The 15,426-nt window shown below is 42.7% G+C and overlaps 1 protein-coding gene across 1 annotated transcript in view; it reads right to left on the bottom strand.

Moving 5' to 3' along the window:
* Positions 1 to 711: 711 nt before the first annotated feature.
* Positions 712 to 15,426, bottom strand: part of SYCP2L (synaptonemal complex protein 2 like) — a 166,364-nt gene continuing 151,649 nt past the window's right edge. Inside the window, exons 32-37 of the mRNA XM_027128359.1 lie at positions 11,906 to 12,007; positions 10,765 to 10,871; positions 9,784 to 9,875; positions 9,478 to 9,577; positions 9,314 to 9,372; positions 712 to 1,273 (exon numbers count right to left, since the gene is read on the bottom strand). Of these exons, the coding sequence (XP_026984160.1) occupies positions 1,219 to 1,273; positions 9,314 to 9,372; positions 9,478 to 9,577; positions 9,784 to 9,875; positions 10,765 to 10,871; positions 11,906 to 12,007 (515 nt within the window). The 3' untranslated portion in view covers positions 712 to 1,218. The remainder of the gene's footprint in view (positions 1,274 to 9,313; positions 9,373 to 9,477; positions 9,578 to 9,783; positions 9,876 to 10,764; positions 10,872 to 11,905; positions 12,008 to 15,426) is intronic.

Genomic DNA, 15,426 nt, shown 5'->3' with positions numbered 1-15,426 from the left:
CACACACACACACACACACACACACACACACACACACACACACACACTTCATTCCTTAGGCTCCTTGGAGAGGTCTCAGCTACACTGGTTTTGAGACACCCTGTATCAGTCAGGATTCTCCAGAGAAAGAGAACCAATAGGATATACATATAGATATCCTGTCTTACAAAATATATGTATAAGTAACTTACAGATTGGGGAGAGATATTTTTCAGCAATTGGCTCCCAAAATTGTGGGAGTTGGCGCGTGTGAAATCTGCAGGGCTGGCCAATAGGCTGGAACTCAGGCAGAATTTCTATGCTGCAATCTTGAAACAGAAACTGCTTCTTCCAGCAACCTCAGTCTTTGCTCTTAAGGCCTTCAACTGATTGAACGAGGCCCACCCACTTTATGGAGGGTAATCTGCTTTACTCAAAGTCCACTAAGTTAAATGTTAATCACGTCTAAAAACGAAGTTAATTAAACACTTTTATACTCTATAAAGCTTACAACAATATACTATAACATAGCTCATTAAAAATTTTTCAAGAAAAATGACAAATTGGGGTTGTAAAGATTGCTTTAGGCTGATTAAACTATAAATAAGCTATCTTATGTAACTTAATTATATAAGGTATAAGCCGGTTTTCAGTCTACAGTCTTTAATTGTACTTATCCAATCATGAGCAAAGTTACTTTGCAGATGGCCTGAACTTATGTAGGTTTCATTTTCCTAAAATAAATTCACTCAACTGTATATACAACTTCATGCACCAGACTTTATTAGAGCATTTAGTAATTACTGAAAGATGAATATTTCTCCTCTTCTAAAGCTGGTAGTTTTGTTAAAGTTCTACAGAAACTAGAATATTTGCAGATCAAATGAAAGAGTAACTATTTCAAAATACAACACCATTTTCATCTGAGCTATGAAAATAAAAGTAAACCCTCCCTTAAAGAGATATACTAAGTAGTATATATACAGATGCTGAGGTTTCCCTGCCCCCAAATAACTTGAAGACACTTCTCAAAAATCAATTTTCCTTTAAAAAATCATTAAAAAAAAAAAAAGCAAATCACTCCAAGTTGCTAAACATCCTAAATTTCCTATTTTCTGACGAAATTTTAATACAAAAGCTTAACCTTTGTAAACAAATGGACAAACTACCAACATATTACGGACTATTCCAACTTGACTGGTCTCAGGAATTCCGTTTGGAGTGAATGAGCACAGAGCATTAAGGCACCGCTTCTGTGGCTTGAGGTAGATTTATCTCCTTCCCATGGCTCAGACTGGTGGAAAAGGAACAGGAGAACAGTAGTTAGTGGAGCCTGAACTAGCCCCTTCCTGGTCTCTAGAACTCAGCACGCCAAAATGAATGTCACTCCTGTTCATCCGCTCCATCCCTAACTCAGATATTCACTGAAGTTGCATCTCACACGGCCACTGGAAGCTAAGGTCAGTCAGTGCAATGGGGGAAACTGCCCGCGGTCAAAATCGCTCTCAAAATTCTCTTAAACACGTGCTGCTTTCAAGACACACATGCCATCTCCTGATAGTCTAATGCACTAGGTTATTTTTCCCTCTGGTGTTGGAGAAAAGACAGCTATTTCTTGGGTGAAGGACCAGATAAAGTGGCTGGGCTGGCTTTCGGGGCCACCTTGTATGAAAAAAAATGCATGTTGTTAATAACCAGGTTGTCATTGAGCCCAGTTGGATGCTCACACAAGAGGTAGGTAGGAGCTGATGTCAACTGAGGCAACACAGTCTCCCATCCTCATGCAAACACTAGGGCGCATGCTCGTTGAGAAGAATGGCAGACAAAATCACCTGTGCAATTTATTTCTCCATTTTTTCCTGTGTTCAGCACGTATAATTTAACTTAGGCATGACTGACATTACTGGTTCCCTATCCAACATCTGTTCTCCCCTTCTTCCTTATTAACAGAACCCCACTTTGCGGGAGGACAGTAATATGCTCAGTTAGATTCTTGCCACTCCAGATTCCCTTGTAACTAGGGAGGTTTACATGACTCAACAAGATGGAGACAAAAGTCTATTGGTTTGGCTTCCGTGAAAACTGTTTCCCTAATTTTAAAAATAAGGGGAGGGCTTCCCTGGTGGCGCAGTGGTTGAGAGTCCACCTGCCGATGCAGGGGACGCGGGTTCGTGCCCCAGTCCGGAAGATCCCACATGCCGCAGAGCGGCTGGGCCCGTGAGCCATGGCCACTGAGCCTGCGCGTCCGGAGCCTGTGCTCCACAACGGGAGAGGCCACAACAGTGAGAGGCCCGCGTACCGCAAAAAAAAAAAAAGGGGGGGGGAGAAGGACTTCCCTGGCGGTCCAGTGGTTAAGACTCCACACTTCCACTGCAGGGGGCATGGCTTTGATCCCTTCTTGGGGAACGAGGATCCCACGTGCCACGTGGCATAGCCAAAAAAAGGGGGGGGGAGAATAGATTCCAGTGGCACCCATCTTTTACCAAATCCTTCACCCATCCCCTTCTCCCTGCCTGGAGTATAGGAAGACATGCTTAGAAGCAGAGCTGCCATCCTGTGACCAAGAAGCCCAAAGCCACACGAAGGATGGCAAAGCAGAAGGCTAAAAGAACCTGGGTCCCTAACGACCACTTAGAGCTGCTGTTTCAGCCCTCCAGGCTGCTGCTCACAGGGCTAAAATTAAATCCCTATTTGGTTTAGCCGCTGGAGTCTGATTTCTCTTACATATGACCAACGGTAACACGTACATTTAATTCGCATTTGATCCAATTCCCTGCTAGGGCTGGGAATTCTAACATTCTTAGCCCGGATTAGTCTTTTACCCAGATCCTCTTTTAGTACTCTTCTGATTTGGAGATTCGTTATTTTTGTTTCCCCCAAATAAAATAGTAATGTCTTCCTGATAATGAAAGTCATTCAAGATATAGGTACAAGGGTATTCACTACAGATTTATTTGAAATAATAATTTAAAATAATCTAAATGTTCATCAATAGGAAATCACATGTATAAGTTATAGTAGGCCCATAAGCTAGAATACTTTACAGTTATTTAAAAAATGAGCAGATCCTTACTACTGACTTGGAAAGGAATCCTACTTCTGTTACTGAGAGAACAAAGGAAGAACAATACTCATAATATTTAGTATATCATTTGTCACTTAAAATATACATAATTAAACTTATAACGAGGTTTGTATATATCCTTACATAAACATAAAGAAAATATCTAGAAGAACATATACTAAACAGTAAGGACATAGTTTTCTCTGGATCATAGATAAGAGGAAGGGTTAGGGAGAGGGGAAAAAGTTCACTCTTACTTTATAAATGTTATGCTGTTTGAGTTTATTACACAAAAGTAATTTGTATCTTGCACTAAATTCTAAAAATATAGAACAGCCTATATAGAAAGTAAAGTCACCTAAAATGTCACCACACAGAAATAACCACAGATGACATTTTGATGAATATCTTCGAGAATCTAGACCTCTTATTACATATGCATGTACTCACACGCTCTCATCTTCTGCAACACCACCCCATCCTTGGAAAATTCTTTCTCGCCCTCTTCTTTTTTTTTTTTTCCTTTTTATAAAGCTATTTATTTATTTTTGGCTGAGTTGGGTCTTCGTTGCTGCGCACGGGCTTTCTCTAGTTGCGGTGCATGGGCTTCTCATTGCGGTGGCTTCTCTTGTTGTGGAGCACACGCTCTTGGCGCACGAGCTTCAGTAGTTGTGGCTCATGGGCTCTAGAGCACAGGCTCAGTAGTTGTGGCACACTGTCTCAGTAGTTGTGGCCCGCAGGCTCAGTAGCTGTGGCGCAGGGGCTTTGTTGCTCCGCGGCACATGGGATCTTCCCGGACCAGGGCTCAAACCCGTGTCCCCTGCACTGACAGGTGGATTCGTAACCACTGTGCCACTGGGGAAGCCCTCTCGCCCTCTTCTGCTGGCTTCCTCTCCCTTATCAAACTTCAACACACTGGAGCAGCCCGAGAATTCTGTCCTGGAACAACTGCTCTCTATCACTGGTCCCTAAGTCAACTCATCCAGTCTCGTGCTCAAGCCCCTCTGCCGTGAGTTTCAGTCCTGAACATCCAGTTGCCCCCCCCGACAACTCCATCCAGCCGTTGAAGTCACAAATCAGATGTATGTGTCAAATCAAGTCTTCAATATCTATCCATATCCTACTCCCCCTACCCATAAAACCAGACCTTTCCTAGTCTTCACTATTTCCTCACACGACACCAATTGCCACCTCGCTGCTCAAGCCCCGAGCTGGAAGTTGTCCTTAATCCTGCTGTTTCCCCACCCACCACATCAAACCCACCAGCAACCCTTCCAGCTCCATGTGCCCCGGCACCTTGATCTGACTCCCCACACCAACACACACACGCCCTTGAGAACGGACAGTCCTTTACTTCTATCCCTTTCATTGCAATTAGAATCTAATCCGGTGTCCTTACTGTGGCCTGCAGGGCCCTAGGTGACCACCAGCACCACACACCCGCCTTCTGACCTCATCTTATACCGCTACACCCTCACTCCTTTTGTTTGGCCCTCACTGAATTCCTAGAACATACCAAGCTGCTTACGGCCTCAGACGTCCTGTCCATTTCCTCCCAAGTGCCCTTGCCCCACTCTCCCACCAGTACTTCATCTCACCCATCAAGTTCGAACTCAAATTTCACTTCCTTTGGAAAGTTTGACTTGACTCTCCTCTTTCCATCCTATCAGATTCTCTCACCTCACACTTTTTTCCTTCTTAGCCTTTACCACTATCGTGAATGCTTATCTGTTTAATTGTTTACCATCTACCTTCCTACTAGAATGTACTCCCTATGAGGTCGAGGACCTCTTGCCTACTGTTCTACCCCCAGGATCTAAGACAGTACCTGGTACCTAAGACTCAACAGTTCATTGAGTGAGTGAACATATGAAAATATGCACCCTCGTCTAACATTAAAAACAGATGGGGGGCTTCCCTGGTGGCGCAGTGGTTAAGAATCTGCCCGCCAATGCGAGGGACACGGGTTTCGAGCCCTGGTCTGGGAAGATCCCACGTGCCGTGGAGCAACTAAGCCTGTGTGCCACAGCTACTGAGCCTGCGTTCTAGAGCCCGTGAGCCACAACTATTGAGCCCACGCACCACAAGTACTGAAGCCTGCGCGCCTAGAGCCCGTGGTCCACAACAAGAAAAGCCACCACAATGAGAAGCGCGCGCACCACAGCGAAGAGTAGCCCCCGCTCACCACAACTAGAGAAAGCCCACAAGCAGCAACAAAGACCCAATGCAGCCAAAAATAAAATAAATTTATTTTAAAAAAGTGTAAATTGGTACAATCTTTAAAAGAAAAAGTGGGATTTTGTTATAGAAGCTGCTTTGCAACAAGCTTTTACTTTTTACTCATGTTGAACACCTTTCAAGTCAATATAATCTAAGTCATTCTTTTTGATGGCAACATGGTATATCACATGAATGTATCAATCTACTTAACCAAACACTAGCTGGGCATCTAGATACCTTCCAATATCTCCCTATTAGAGTAGTTTGTAATACATGTTGGTCTACATGTCTTTGCACAGTCTGATTTCATCTTTAAGGTCATTTCCTAGAAGTGGAATGACTGCTGTGTCAGAAATCTCAAACCACAACTTTGGACACTGAAGGAGTTTTTAGAAAACCACCCACTTCATTTACTCTCAAATAAAATGAAACGGAACACGCGTTTTCAAAAGAGAAATACTAATTTCTTTAAGATAAATGAAATTGCATTCTTATTAAAATGTATTTGGATATGGTCCACTTAAGGAATCTAATTCCAACCTCTAGCTTGAAGAAAATCTCAAAGTTGATATCTGCTCAACAAGCCCCGTTATTAAATGCTGTAGGAATGAACAAGATAGTATTCGAAGAATCTAGCTGGGTGGGAGGGTGGCTGTCCTTAAAGTGACTGTGTCCAAAAACAGAAGAAGTGGCAGTTGCTCTACACATTCCATATTTATTTACTCGGTGGGCCTGACAACACTGCCAGAAAGCTCTTGGAGTGGTAGCCCCATGAGCTACTGGCCGATCTGGGAAGCATTAGGGATCACAGTGGCAATTCTATAAACTCTCTCCTTTAAAAGTCTCTCAGAGTCAATCCTGTCTGGTTTCAAATCCCTCTTTCCCTTCGTAACTGCCAAAAGACAGCCGTTGTCACCCACACTGTCATCCGTTCTCACCAGCTGCTGGTTGTACATCTCCTCCTTTGCCCCAATCTACCCTTCTCCACCCACCTGAGCTCTTCCTCTCTAGCCCCTACAACTCAATCTCTTGCAACAAATACCCCCAAATCCTCAGCCTCTTCCTGGAAGAAAATATCTCCTTGCCTCCTTCTTTTAACTAAAATGTGACTGACTTCTGATGGTATCACCCGTGATCCTAAGTGAGGTTATTCCATGGGTCTCTCTGCAATTTTTCTTGTTTTGGTATTGCAATGCAAGACTCATTTCATCTTCCCGAACCGGGGCACGAACCTGCGTCCCCTGCATCGGCAGGCGGACTCTCAACCACTGCACCACCAGGGAAGCCCGCCTCCTTCTTTTAACTAAAATGTGACTGACTTCTGATGGTACCACCCGTGATCATAAGTGAGGTTATTCCATGGGTCTCTCTGCAATTTTTCTTGTTTTGGTATTGCAATGCAAGACTCATTTTTTAAAAATTGAGAATTTTTATTCTCCTATGTGCTAGAATACTTTCCGCAGCACTAAAGTGATCCCTCTTTAAAGGACCGGTAGAATTCCTCTGTGATGCAATCTGGACCATATACATGTTTGTAGGGAAGTTCTTTAACAACTTTATTTCTTCTATGAATATTTGCCTATGTTTTCACATCTGTTTAGAAGTCTGTTTTGTTAAATTGTATTTTTCTGGAAAACTGTCCATTTTTCCAGGTTATCATCAAAACTTGGAGGTGTGTGGACAACTGAAAGTTAAAATGTTAACAAATGAACTCTAGGTTCTGTTCCAACCACACAACCCTCCCCAGTCTTCCTTCTCTAAGTGGCAGCACGATCCAATTGCTAGAAGACAGCAACCTAGGAGGCATATCCCTAACTCTTCCTTTACCTACTGCTTCCATCTGTCAGTAATTTACTAATTCCAGCTCCCAAACGTATCTGGAATCTCTCCATTTCTCACCCTCTCCAAAGGCCTCCAGTCAAGCTTTCCTCCTTTACTCTTCCCTCTTCCAATCAATTTCCCACATAGCAACTAGAAAGATTTTCTTAAAATATAAATCAGATTATATCACCATCACACCCAATGCCTTTGCTCAAACCCATCCATATTTTCCTTCACCCTTAGTATAAAGTTCAAACTCCTCAGCATGGTCACAGAGGGCTTCCCTGGTGGCCCAGTGGTTAAGACTCCACTCCGCCTGCCAATGCAGGGGACACGGGTTCGAGCCCTGGTCCGGGAAGGTCCCACATGCCGCAGAGCAACGAAGCCCATGCGCCACAACTACTAAGCCTGCGCTCTAGTACCCACGAGCCACAACTACTGAAGTCTGCATGCCTAGAGCCCGTGAGCCACAACTGCTGAGCCCGTGTGCCTAGAGCCCGTGCTCCGCAACAAGAGAAGTCACCACAATACGAAGCCTGCGCACCACAACGAAGACCCAATACAGCCATAAATAAACAAACAAACAAACAAACAAACATGGTCACAGAGAGTCTCGGTCATGCTCCCAGCTTCATTTCAATTAACTGTCCCCCTTATAGTACTATGATCCAAGAACTTTCAGTTTCTCAAAGATGTCAAAGTTCTAGTGTGAACCTTTGGGACCCCTAAGGAGACTATGTTTCCAAAGGTTCTGTGAGGTCAAAACTATTTTGGTAATAATGTTACTAGTACTAAGACATTATTTGCTTTCTTTATTCTTCCCCTCTCACAAATGTTCAGTGGTGTTTTCTAGGGGCCACGTGTTGTGTGGTGTCACAACGGATTGCATCCAGAGCATATATTAAGTCTTCTATTAAGCCAGACATCAAAGAGATTTGCAAAAACATAAAACAATGCAACTCTTCTCAAATTTCTTGTTTTGAAAAGTCTGATTATTTTTCATAAAAGTCTGTTATTTACATCAGTATGTAATGATTTATTACTGTTATTTTTAAATAAATACATTAAAAAAACTCAGTCTCAATTTTTAATGTGGAAAATATTCACAGATATAACCCACAAAGCAAAAGCTCTCTGGGGATCTTCAATAAATTTTAAAAGTGTTAGGAGATCTTATTCCAACCAGTTTGAGAACCATTCATAACCAACCATGGGCATTCAGTGAAGAGATTCTAAATGGATATCCACTTTCATCATGTATAATGGTACATGGAAGACGACGTGTGTATGAAAGAACTTTGAAAATCTATAGACTATGCTGCCATTATTTACTGGAGTAAATAGCAGAATGGATAACTCAAATTTTGACAGTTTTTGTTGTTCTGGTTTGAAATACATGATGTGATCAGAATTATACCCTTTTGGGGACTTCCCTGGCGGACCAGTGGTTAAGACTCTGAGCTTCCAATGCAGGGGGCGAGGGTTCGATCCCTGGTCATATATAATAAATATATGAATGTAAATAAATATAAATTTATCAAATATAAATAAATATTTTAAAAGGAAAAAAAGAATAATATCCTTTTTAAAACCACGTGACTTACATTTCTGTGATAAAAGCAGATGCTCAACTGGTAGAGAAAGCTTTACCCATTATAACTTTATATAGGGATCCCTTTTGATTCAAGCAGGAAGAAAACACTAGAATTTCTCCCAGGGCACAGGCAGTGGAGTGAAGGGTTCCACTCTCCATTCCCCGACTCCCTACACTCTAGAAAGAGGAACAAAGAGGTCCAAACAGATAGAAGCAGCAGCCTCAGATTATAACTGACTAATCACAGTGAAAGGAACATGCAGCAAGATAAACCCATGTGTTGTTTGAAAATACATATATATGTTTAAAATATTTACATACATATAAGGTGTATAGAATATGTTCTTTCAAGACCACAATTCCGTTTAAATGAAAATCAACTGTTCATACAGAAACCTCTATATTTTTCTTAAAATCTATTTTAATTTTTTAAAATATTGCTTAAAAAGAAAACACTTTGTATCAAAAAACACTGAAATTCGGATGGTCCTGTTTATGCTTTTCAAAATGTATACTTCCTGAGTGATATCCCAGGCCACACCCTGTGCCCAGAGAGTGCCACGGAAGTGGCTGGTTAGTATCAACTAAGATACTTCTAGAAAGAATGCTTGTTAAAAAAATAAATAAATAAATACCTCAGCAGCTGCAGTTCACAGAATGATTTCAGATCATCAGACTGTTTCCCCCAAAATTCCTAAAATTGAACAAAAGGTTGGTTGGTTGAAGCGGTTGACAGTTACTCTACCCCGGAACAGATCCTCTTAAGTCAAAGAGAATGTTCCAAACAAAAAGAATTTACCAGAACATCCTCCTCAAGGCGTTGCAGACCCCCAATATCCTTCTCAAGATTGCTCAGCTCTTGAAGAACTAAAGTGTGAAACTGTTCTAGTTTATTCAGTCTGAAAAAAACAAAAGCAACGAATTTCACTGGGACCACTTGGACGTGACACAAGACCTTTTTACTCTTATTGCAAAGATAACTTCATATTTTTCTCTAGACGGTTCTTGTCTTAAAAATATACGTCTCCTTTCTCTTCTTTCCCCTTGGAAATGTTGTTTGTGAGGGATCCCAAGTCCATAAATTTGTTTTGAACCCAACACTTACCTGCACAGATGTATCTGGTTTAAAAGTTTTGTTAGGCAATCTGGTGCTTGCTTTGCAGTCTCTGAATAAAGTGGGCTCCTTCTGTACCTAAGCTAAACCATACAATAACAAAATGAGCACGTTTGGCTTAAACATAACTACCCACATTGGGTGTGGGCTTTGTATTAAAAAGATGTTGCCTGCACATAACATTCACAGCAAACATTATCACTGAAGAACTGTAATAAGACACCATGCCACACACTTCGTGTATTACCTCAGGTTTGATACCCATAAAGGACAATAAGCTAAAAATAGTAAAATTTATATTCAAGCTACTGATACACATATTGAATATCATGAACCAATTTCCATGAGAAATTAGCTTACACTGGTACTGCAGAGAATAAGATTGGAGATCTTCCAAGTTAGTTCAATGAATCTATGTTAGGGTAAGATACTTTTCTCAAATGTGCTAATAAATAACTCAGTAGGGATTTATAAATAGTAGGACAAAATGGAGGGGATGGAAGTGGTTTCAAAGTTCACCTTGCAGGCAAGGTTTTGTGACAGGCTGTATGTGCGGTGTCTCAACTGGCCACCACTCAGCTGACCAACTGCCCACGGTCACCTCCTTCTTTCTCCCAGACACCTCTCTCATCCACATGCCCCCCCCCCTCCTTCTCTTCCTTGTCTATCACTGTGACCAAATCACTGCTTCCTGGTTGTCCAGTTTTCTGAGAATGCAATCAACAAAACCAAACCTTTCCATATCGGTCCATCTGGTCCCATGGTAGCAAATGGACATGGAATAGCTGTCTTATAAATATAAACCACAATTCACAAAGGCACTAAAGTCAGTGACCACAGCTAAGACAAACCTACCTCCCCAGAGACTCCGGGACACCTTCACACAGGAAGGACAACAATGGCATTAATGAATATGAACCTGTTACTTTAAACACACAGCGAGCTAGCTTTTCATTTTTAGTGGACCGTTACCTCGTATTTTCTTTTCAGTTCTCTAGTGAAGTTTTCAAAGGTGGTGATCATTGCAGAACCTTTCAAGTTCTCTGGAATAACTTTTAAGGATGAGGTAGAAATGCCTTCTGAACAAGAAGAATAGAACATTAACTAAAACTAACACAGGTCTCAAAATAGGTGTGCTCAGTCCCCCCGCTGCCCAGAGCGTGGACAGTCATCTGGAAGCACAGATGCGATCCACAGCCGCCCCACTGGCTGCCCGGCTGGGACCACAGCAGGGCTGACTCTGGCCGTGACCCACCAGCCCAGCTTGAGGCAAGAGTCCTCAGCGGATGCTTCCTGCTGCTCCCACTAAAACTCACTCTCTGGCAAGTGCTCATTTCATCCACACTTTCCCAGCACTTTAAATCAGAGCAACTGAGAGTACGTCTAAGAAGCAGGCTGAGGTGTGGTAAGAGGATTTTAGGAGGATGTGACGGGTAGGGCATTTCTAGGGGCAATGCTGGCATAACAGCTTCTGGGTGCCAAGGAGTTTTACGAGGGCTCATGAGGGGTCTGGCACTGTTCTAAGGGATGTGTATGTATCAACTCATTTAATTCTCACAAAATCCAAGTGAGACAGGCACTGTTAATGCCCACTTTTAACACGGATATCACGTAACCGGTGGGAGCTCACACTGACAGCGCCATGATTGGAACCCGGGCTGCCTGGCTCTAAGCCACAGCCCTCTAGTACCTTAGGGCTTCCAGATCTGCCTTCTCGGAGCCTTTTGTTTCAAAGTATCATAGTGTCACTCATCCAGAAGGCCACCGCCACATATGCAGCCTTTTCAGATCAGTCTCCTTCATTTGTACAGAGTGCATATTTTTAACTCAAAAATTTAGCTAATAATCATCACCTTTATAAAGCAGAGACCTAGGCCCTGAAAATCGCCACTAAGAATTAAGAGGCAGAAATCAAATTGCCAGGAGGAGATAGTGCTTGTTTTTATCTACAATTTGTGCAGCAATGCACTTGTCTCTGAAAGGACAAAGTGCTTAGTTTTCAGGGTCCTGCAGCTACTACGAGCTTAAAACTGTAACTGCCTCGTAATTCACGTTGGGACATTCAGGGCTTACACATTCTTTCTTGACCGGCTGGCTGGGTGCACAATGTTACCTGCCAAGTCTGTTTCTTCTGCCACTGAGGAAAGGCATCCTGGAGCATCACCTTCTTCCAATCGCGACTGTTTCCCCTTAGCGAAATGATCATCTGCTCTGTCTGAAGGCAAGCGCAGTTCACTGATAACCACACACACGTTTCTTGGGTCCTAAATTTATCTCGCTCTCTTTCTGCCAGTTAGTATCTAGCCTTGATGAGCAGCAAGCGAAACTCATTCCCTGCTTGTTACAAATTGCTTATCATGTGGCATGTTGACTAAGAACAACGCAAGTATCAAAGCACTCAGTCTACTGGTGCCTGAAAGAGGACCCACGGGAACGTGCCTCCCTTTGACGAGCTCAGTAACGTTCAGGAACACTCCCCTGAGCAGGATACAGCCTGCGTCAAACAAAAAGCAGTAATGGTTGGCATCAAACCCACTGCCAGGGCTGTGGGCTAAAGAGCAAGGTGGCAAGGTTTCCAGGCCGACTGGCCCTTGGAAGCTCATCGGATCACCCCGCGGAGGGCGCCACCTGCTGGTGACACAGGAGCTTCGGCACCGAACTGACAGCTGCTTCATAAAGGAGCTCATCTTGGGTCCTGGATAGCTCAAGTGACTGAGAGCCTCCGCTGATGAGATTTAAATACAGATTCTGTTTTCAGTTCAGCATTTACTAAACATTTTCTTTTTTAAACAAATTGAAGTATAGCTGCTTTACAAGGTGAGATAAGCTACAGGTGTACAATACAATGATTCACAATTTTTAAACGTTATCCTCCATTTATAGTTATTATAAACTATTGGCTATATTCCCCATGTTGTACAATATATCCCTGTAGCTTATTTTATACCTCATAGTTTGTACCTCTTACAGGCTTACAGATATGGAGAAGAAACTGGTTACCAGTGGGGAGAGGGAGGGAGGGAGGGGAAAGATAGGGGTAGGGAAATAAAAAGTACAATGTCTTTTATTTTGATGTTCAGTTCACACCAAACATGTCCTCACCCCGTCCGGGCCCTGTCTCATCAGTGGCATCTTATCCCTGTCAATAGTGCACGAGCACCAGGCCCGAATGCTGCTTTTTACCATCCTCTTCTCTCCCACCATCAAGGCCTGAGGCTCTGCCTACAGAAAGCATCCATACCTCTCTGCATCCCCACACCGAGACTGTCCAAGGCCAGCTCCCGGGAGGAGCTCATCAGCCCCATCCCTTCAACTGGCATCCCCCAAATCCCTCTCTTGCCCGAGCTCTCTCGAGCAGCAAACCTGTGTTTCCAACTGCCCACCCAACATCTCCGCTCAAAACCCACTCTTGGGGCTTCCCTGGTGGCGCAGTGGTTGAGAGTCCGCCTGCCGATGCAGGGGACATGGGTTCGTGCCCCAGTCCGGGAAGATCCCACATGCCGCGGAGCGGCTGGGCCCGTGAGCCATGGCCGCTGAGTCTGCGCGTCCGGAGCCTGTGCTCCGCAACGGGAGAGGCCACAACAGTGAGAGGCCTGCGTACCGCAAAAAAAAAAAAACCAAAAAAAAAACCCACTCTTTTCCATTCCTCCCCACCCCAGCTGCTCTTTCTTCCCCACCATACACTCAGCCCCGCCACACACACTTAACTGGGAAGACGTCTGCTCTTCCCTCTCTCCTCCCACATCTAGCTAGTCACTATAGATTTCCCCCCTGAAAGTTCTGGAATTTAATTTCATGAATTTGCTCAATGAATATTTGAGTGTTACTATGTGCAGGGAGCTGGGCAAAATGGTGGGCAGATGGTAGGAAAGCAAAGAGGCAAGTTTCCCCTTCTGCATTCCACTGCTCTACCCTGGTCTCCTTCCAGCTCCTCAGACCCTGGGCCACTCTCACCTCAGGGCCTTTGCACCTGCCACTCTTCTGACTTGCATCTTCCCCCCACCCCCCCATAACTACACTAAAGTTTCCCCTGGCCATCCAAACTAAAATTTCAACCCAACCCTCTAGCTCTTAAATCCCCTTCCCTGCTTAATTTTTACTTAGCCTCTATCACAATATAATACACTACACATTTCACTTTTCTTGGTTATTGTGTCTCCCCCACTAGAAGGTAAGGTCCAGTGAGGGCCCGTATGCTGTCTGTTTTGTTCACTAGAATATCTAACACGTAGGAAAGCGGCTGGTGCATAGCAGACATCAGTAGACATTCACTGAATGAAAGAATGAATAAGTGAGTAAATGCTACAGAAATCCAAGATTCTACAAAATAAGATATATTTCATATCCTAAAAAAGGATCTTAGTAAAACAAGAATGTATTCTAATTATCTTATACTAGCAGTGAGGGTAGAGATACAGGAATATCAAAAACCTTAGAGACCCAAATACCTGCTACATAAATAACAAACTGAAATTAATAAAATTTAGTATTTTAAGATCTGCTAAAACTACTTTTGGGAGGAACTGTAAAATACTAATTTTTAGAAATAGCACCATAGTAGGAAATACCAGTCATAAACATCAAAGTGACAGAAGGAAAAGAAAAAGAAATTTGCTATTAAAATTATGCAAAACAGAGAATAGTCAATGTTAAAATAGTTCATGCCCTGTGGTAAAACAGAAGATACATTTTTAAGAAAAATGAGTAACTTAGGTTTAAATGTCAACTTAGATTATTTTCTATTAAAGAAACAAAAAGGAAATAGCAAAACGAGAGGTAAAACAAGAGAGATAATAAATATCTAATTGAGAGAAAAGAATGACCAAATGCAGAAAGAACTAAATTAATAATACCAGATATACAGACAAAATGATCATATATGAATGATGACCTTCATGGGACACCTGAGTTGCTTTGCTATAATAGAGTTTTCATAAACTGAAAACTTCGGTAGAGGTCACATTCTCACTTGGAAAAGAAAGAGCCCACAATCAGCCCCTCTAATAAAAAATAAAATAAAATAAAATGAAAAGCATAAGAAAAGCTCTCAGCTTTGAGAGATGCCACTATCTCTTCTCACTGCTCTTAGATTAGGTGTGTTTATTTGTTTGAAAGTATGGGTGGATATTTTCTAGGGAGTTGCACTGTGTCAAGGCTAAATGATTTTTAAAAATCAAAGAAAGAATCCAGACACAGCACTGTCCTCTTCCAGCCTCAAAATAAATGGAGCTCATGCTTGAATCTCACATGGTGTCCATATCCCAGTCAGGGCCCAAAGAAACCACTTAGAAAGGATTCCAGCCAGCCCCAATGAAGCACCGATGAACAACTACTACGTTTCTTTACATTTCTTTCCTTGCTGCCTGTTCTGTCCCTTCCGGATTTTTTTTTTTTTTTTTTTTTTTTTGACAACATATTTGTAGCAAGAGCTCAAAGCATGGCCTTGAATTTCGATGTATCATGCTAATGCACCACCCGTGGAAAAGCAGGGCATCTGCTGGAACAGACAATGTTTACCTTCAATGGAGAGACGAATCCAGGAACTCTGTGTAAATAAGCTGGTTGCCTCCTGAATGAGCTGCTTGGAATTTGTGAACCTACTAAACAGAGATCATCCCTATGGACCACTTCAGG

Source organism: Aethalodelphis obliquidens, unplaced genomic scaffold (assembly GCF_003676395.1).
Source record: "Aethalodelphis obliquidens isolate GAN/ISIS:26980383/991018 unplaced genomic scaffold, ASM367639v1 scaffold34, whole genome shotgun sequence".
NCBI lineage: Eukaryota > Metazoa > Chordata > Mammalia > Artiodactyla > Delphinidae > Aethalodelphis > Aethalodelphis obliquidens.
The sequence above is the reverse complement of the archived record's forward strand: the minus strand, read 5'-3'. Positions and strand labels throughout refer to the sequence as shown.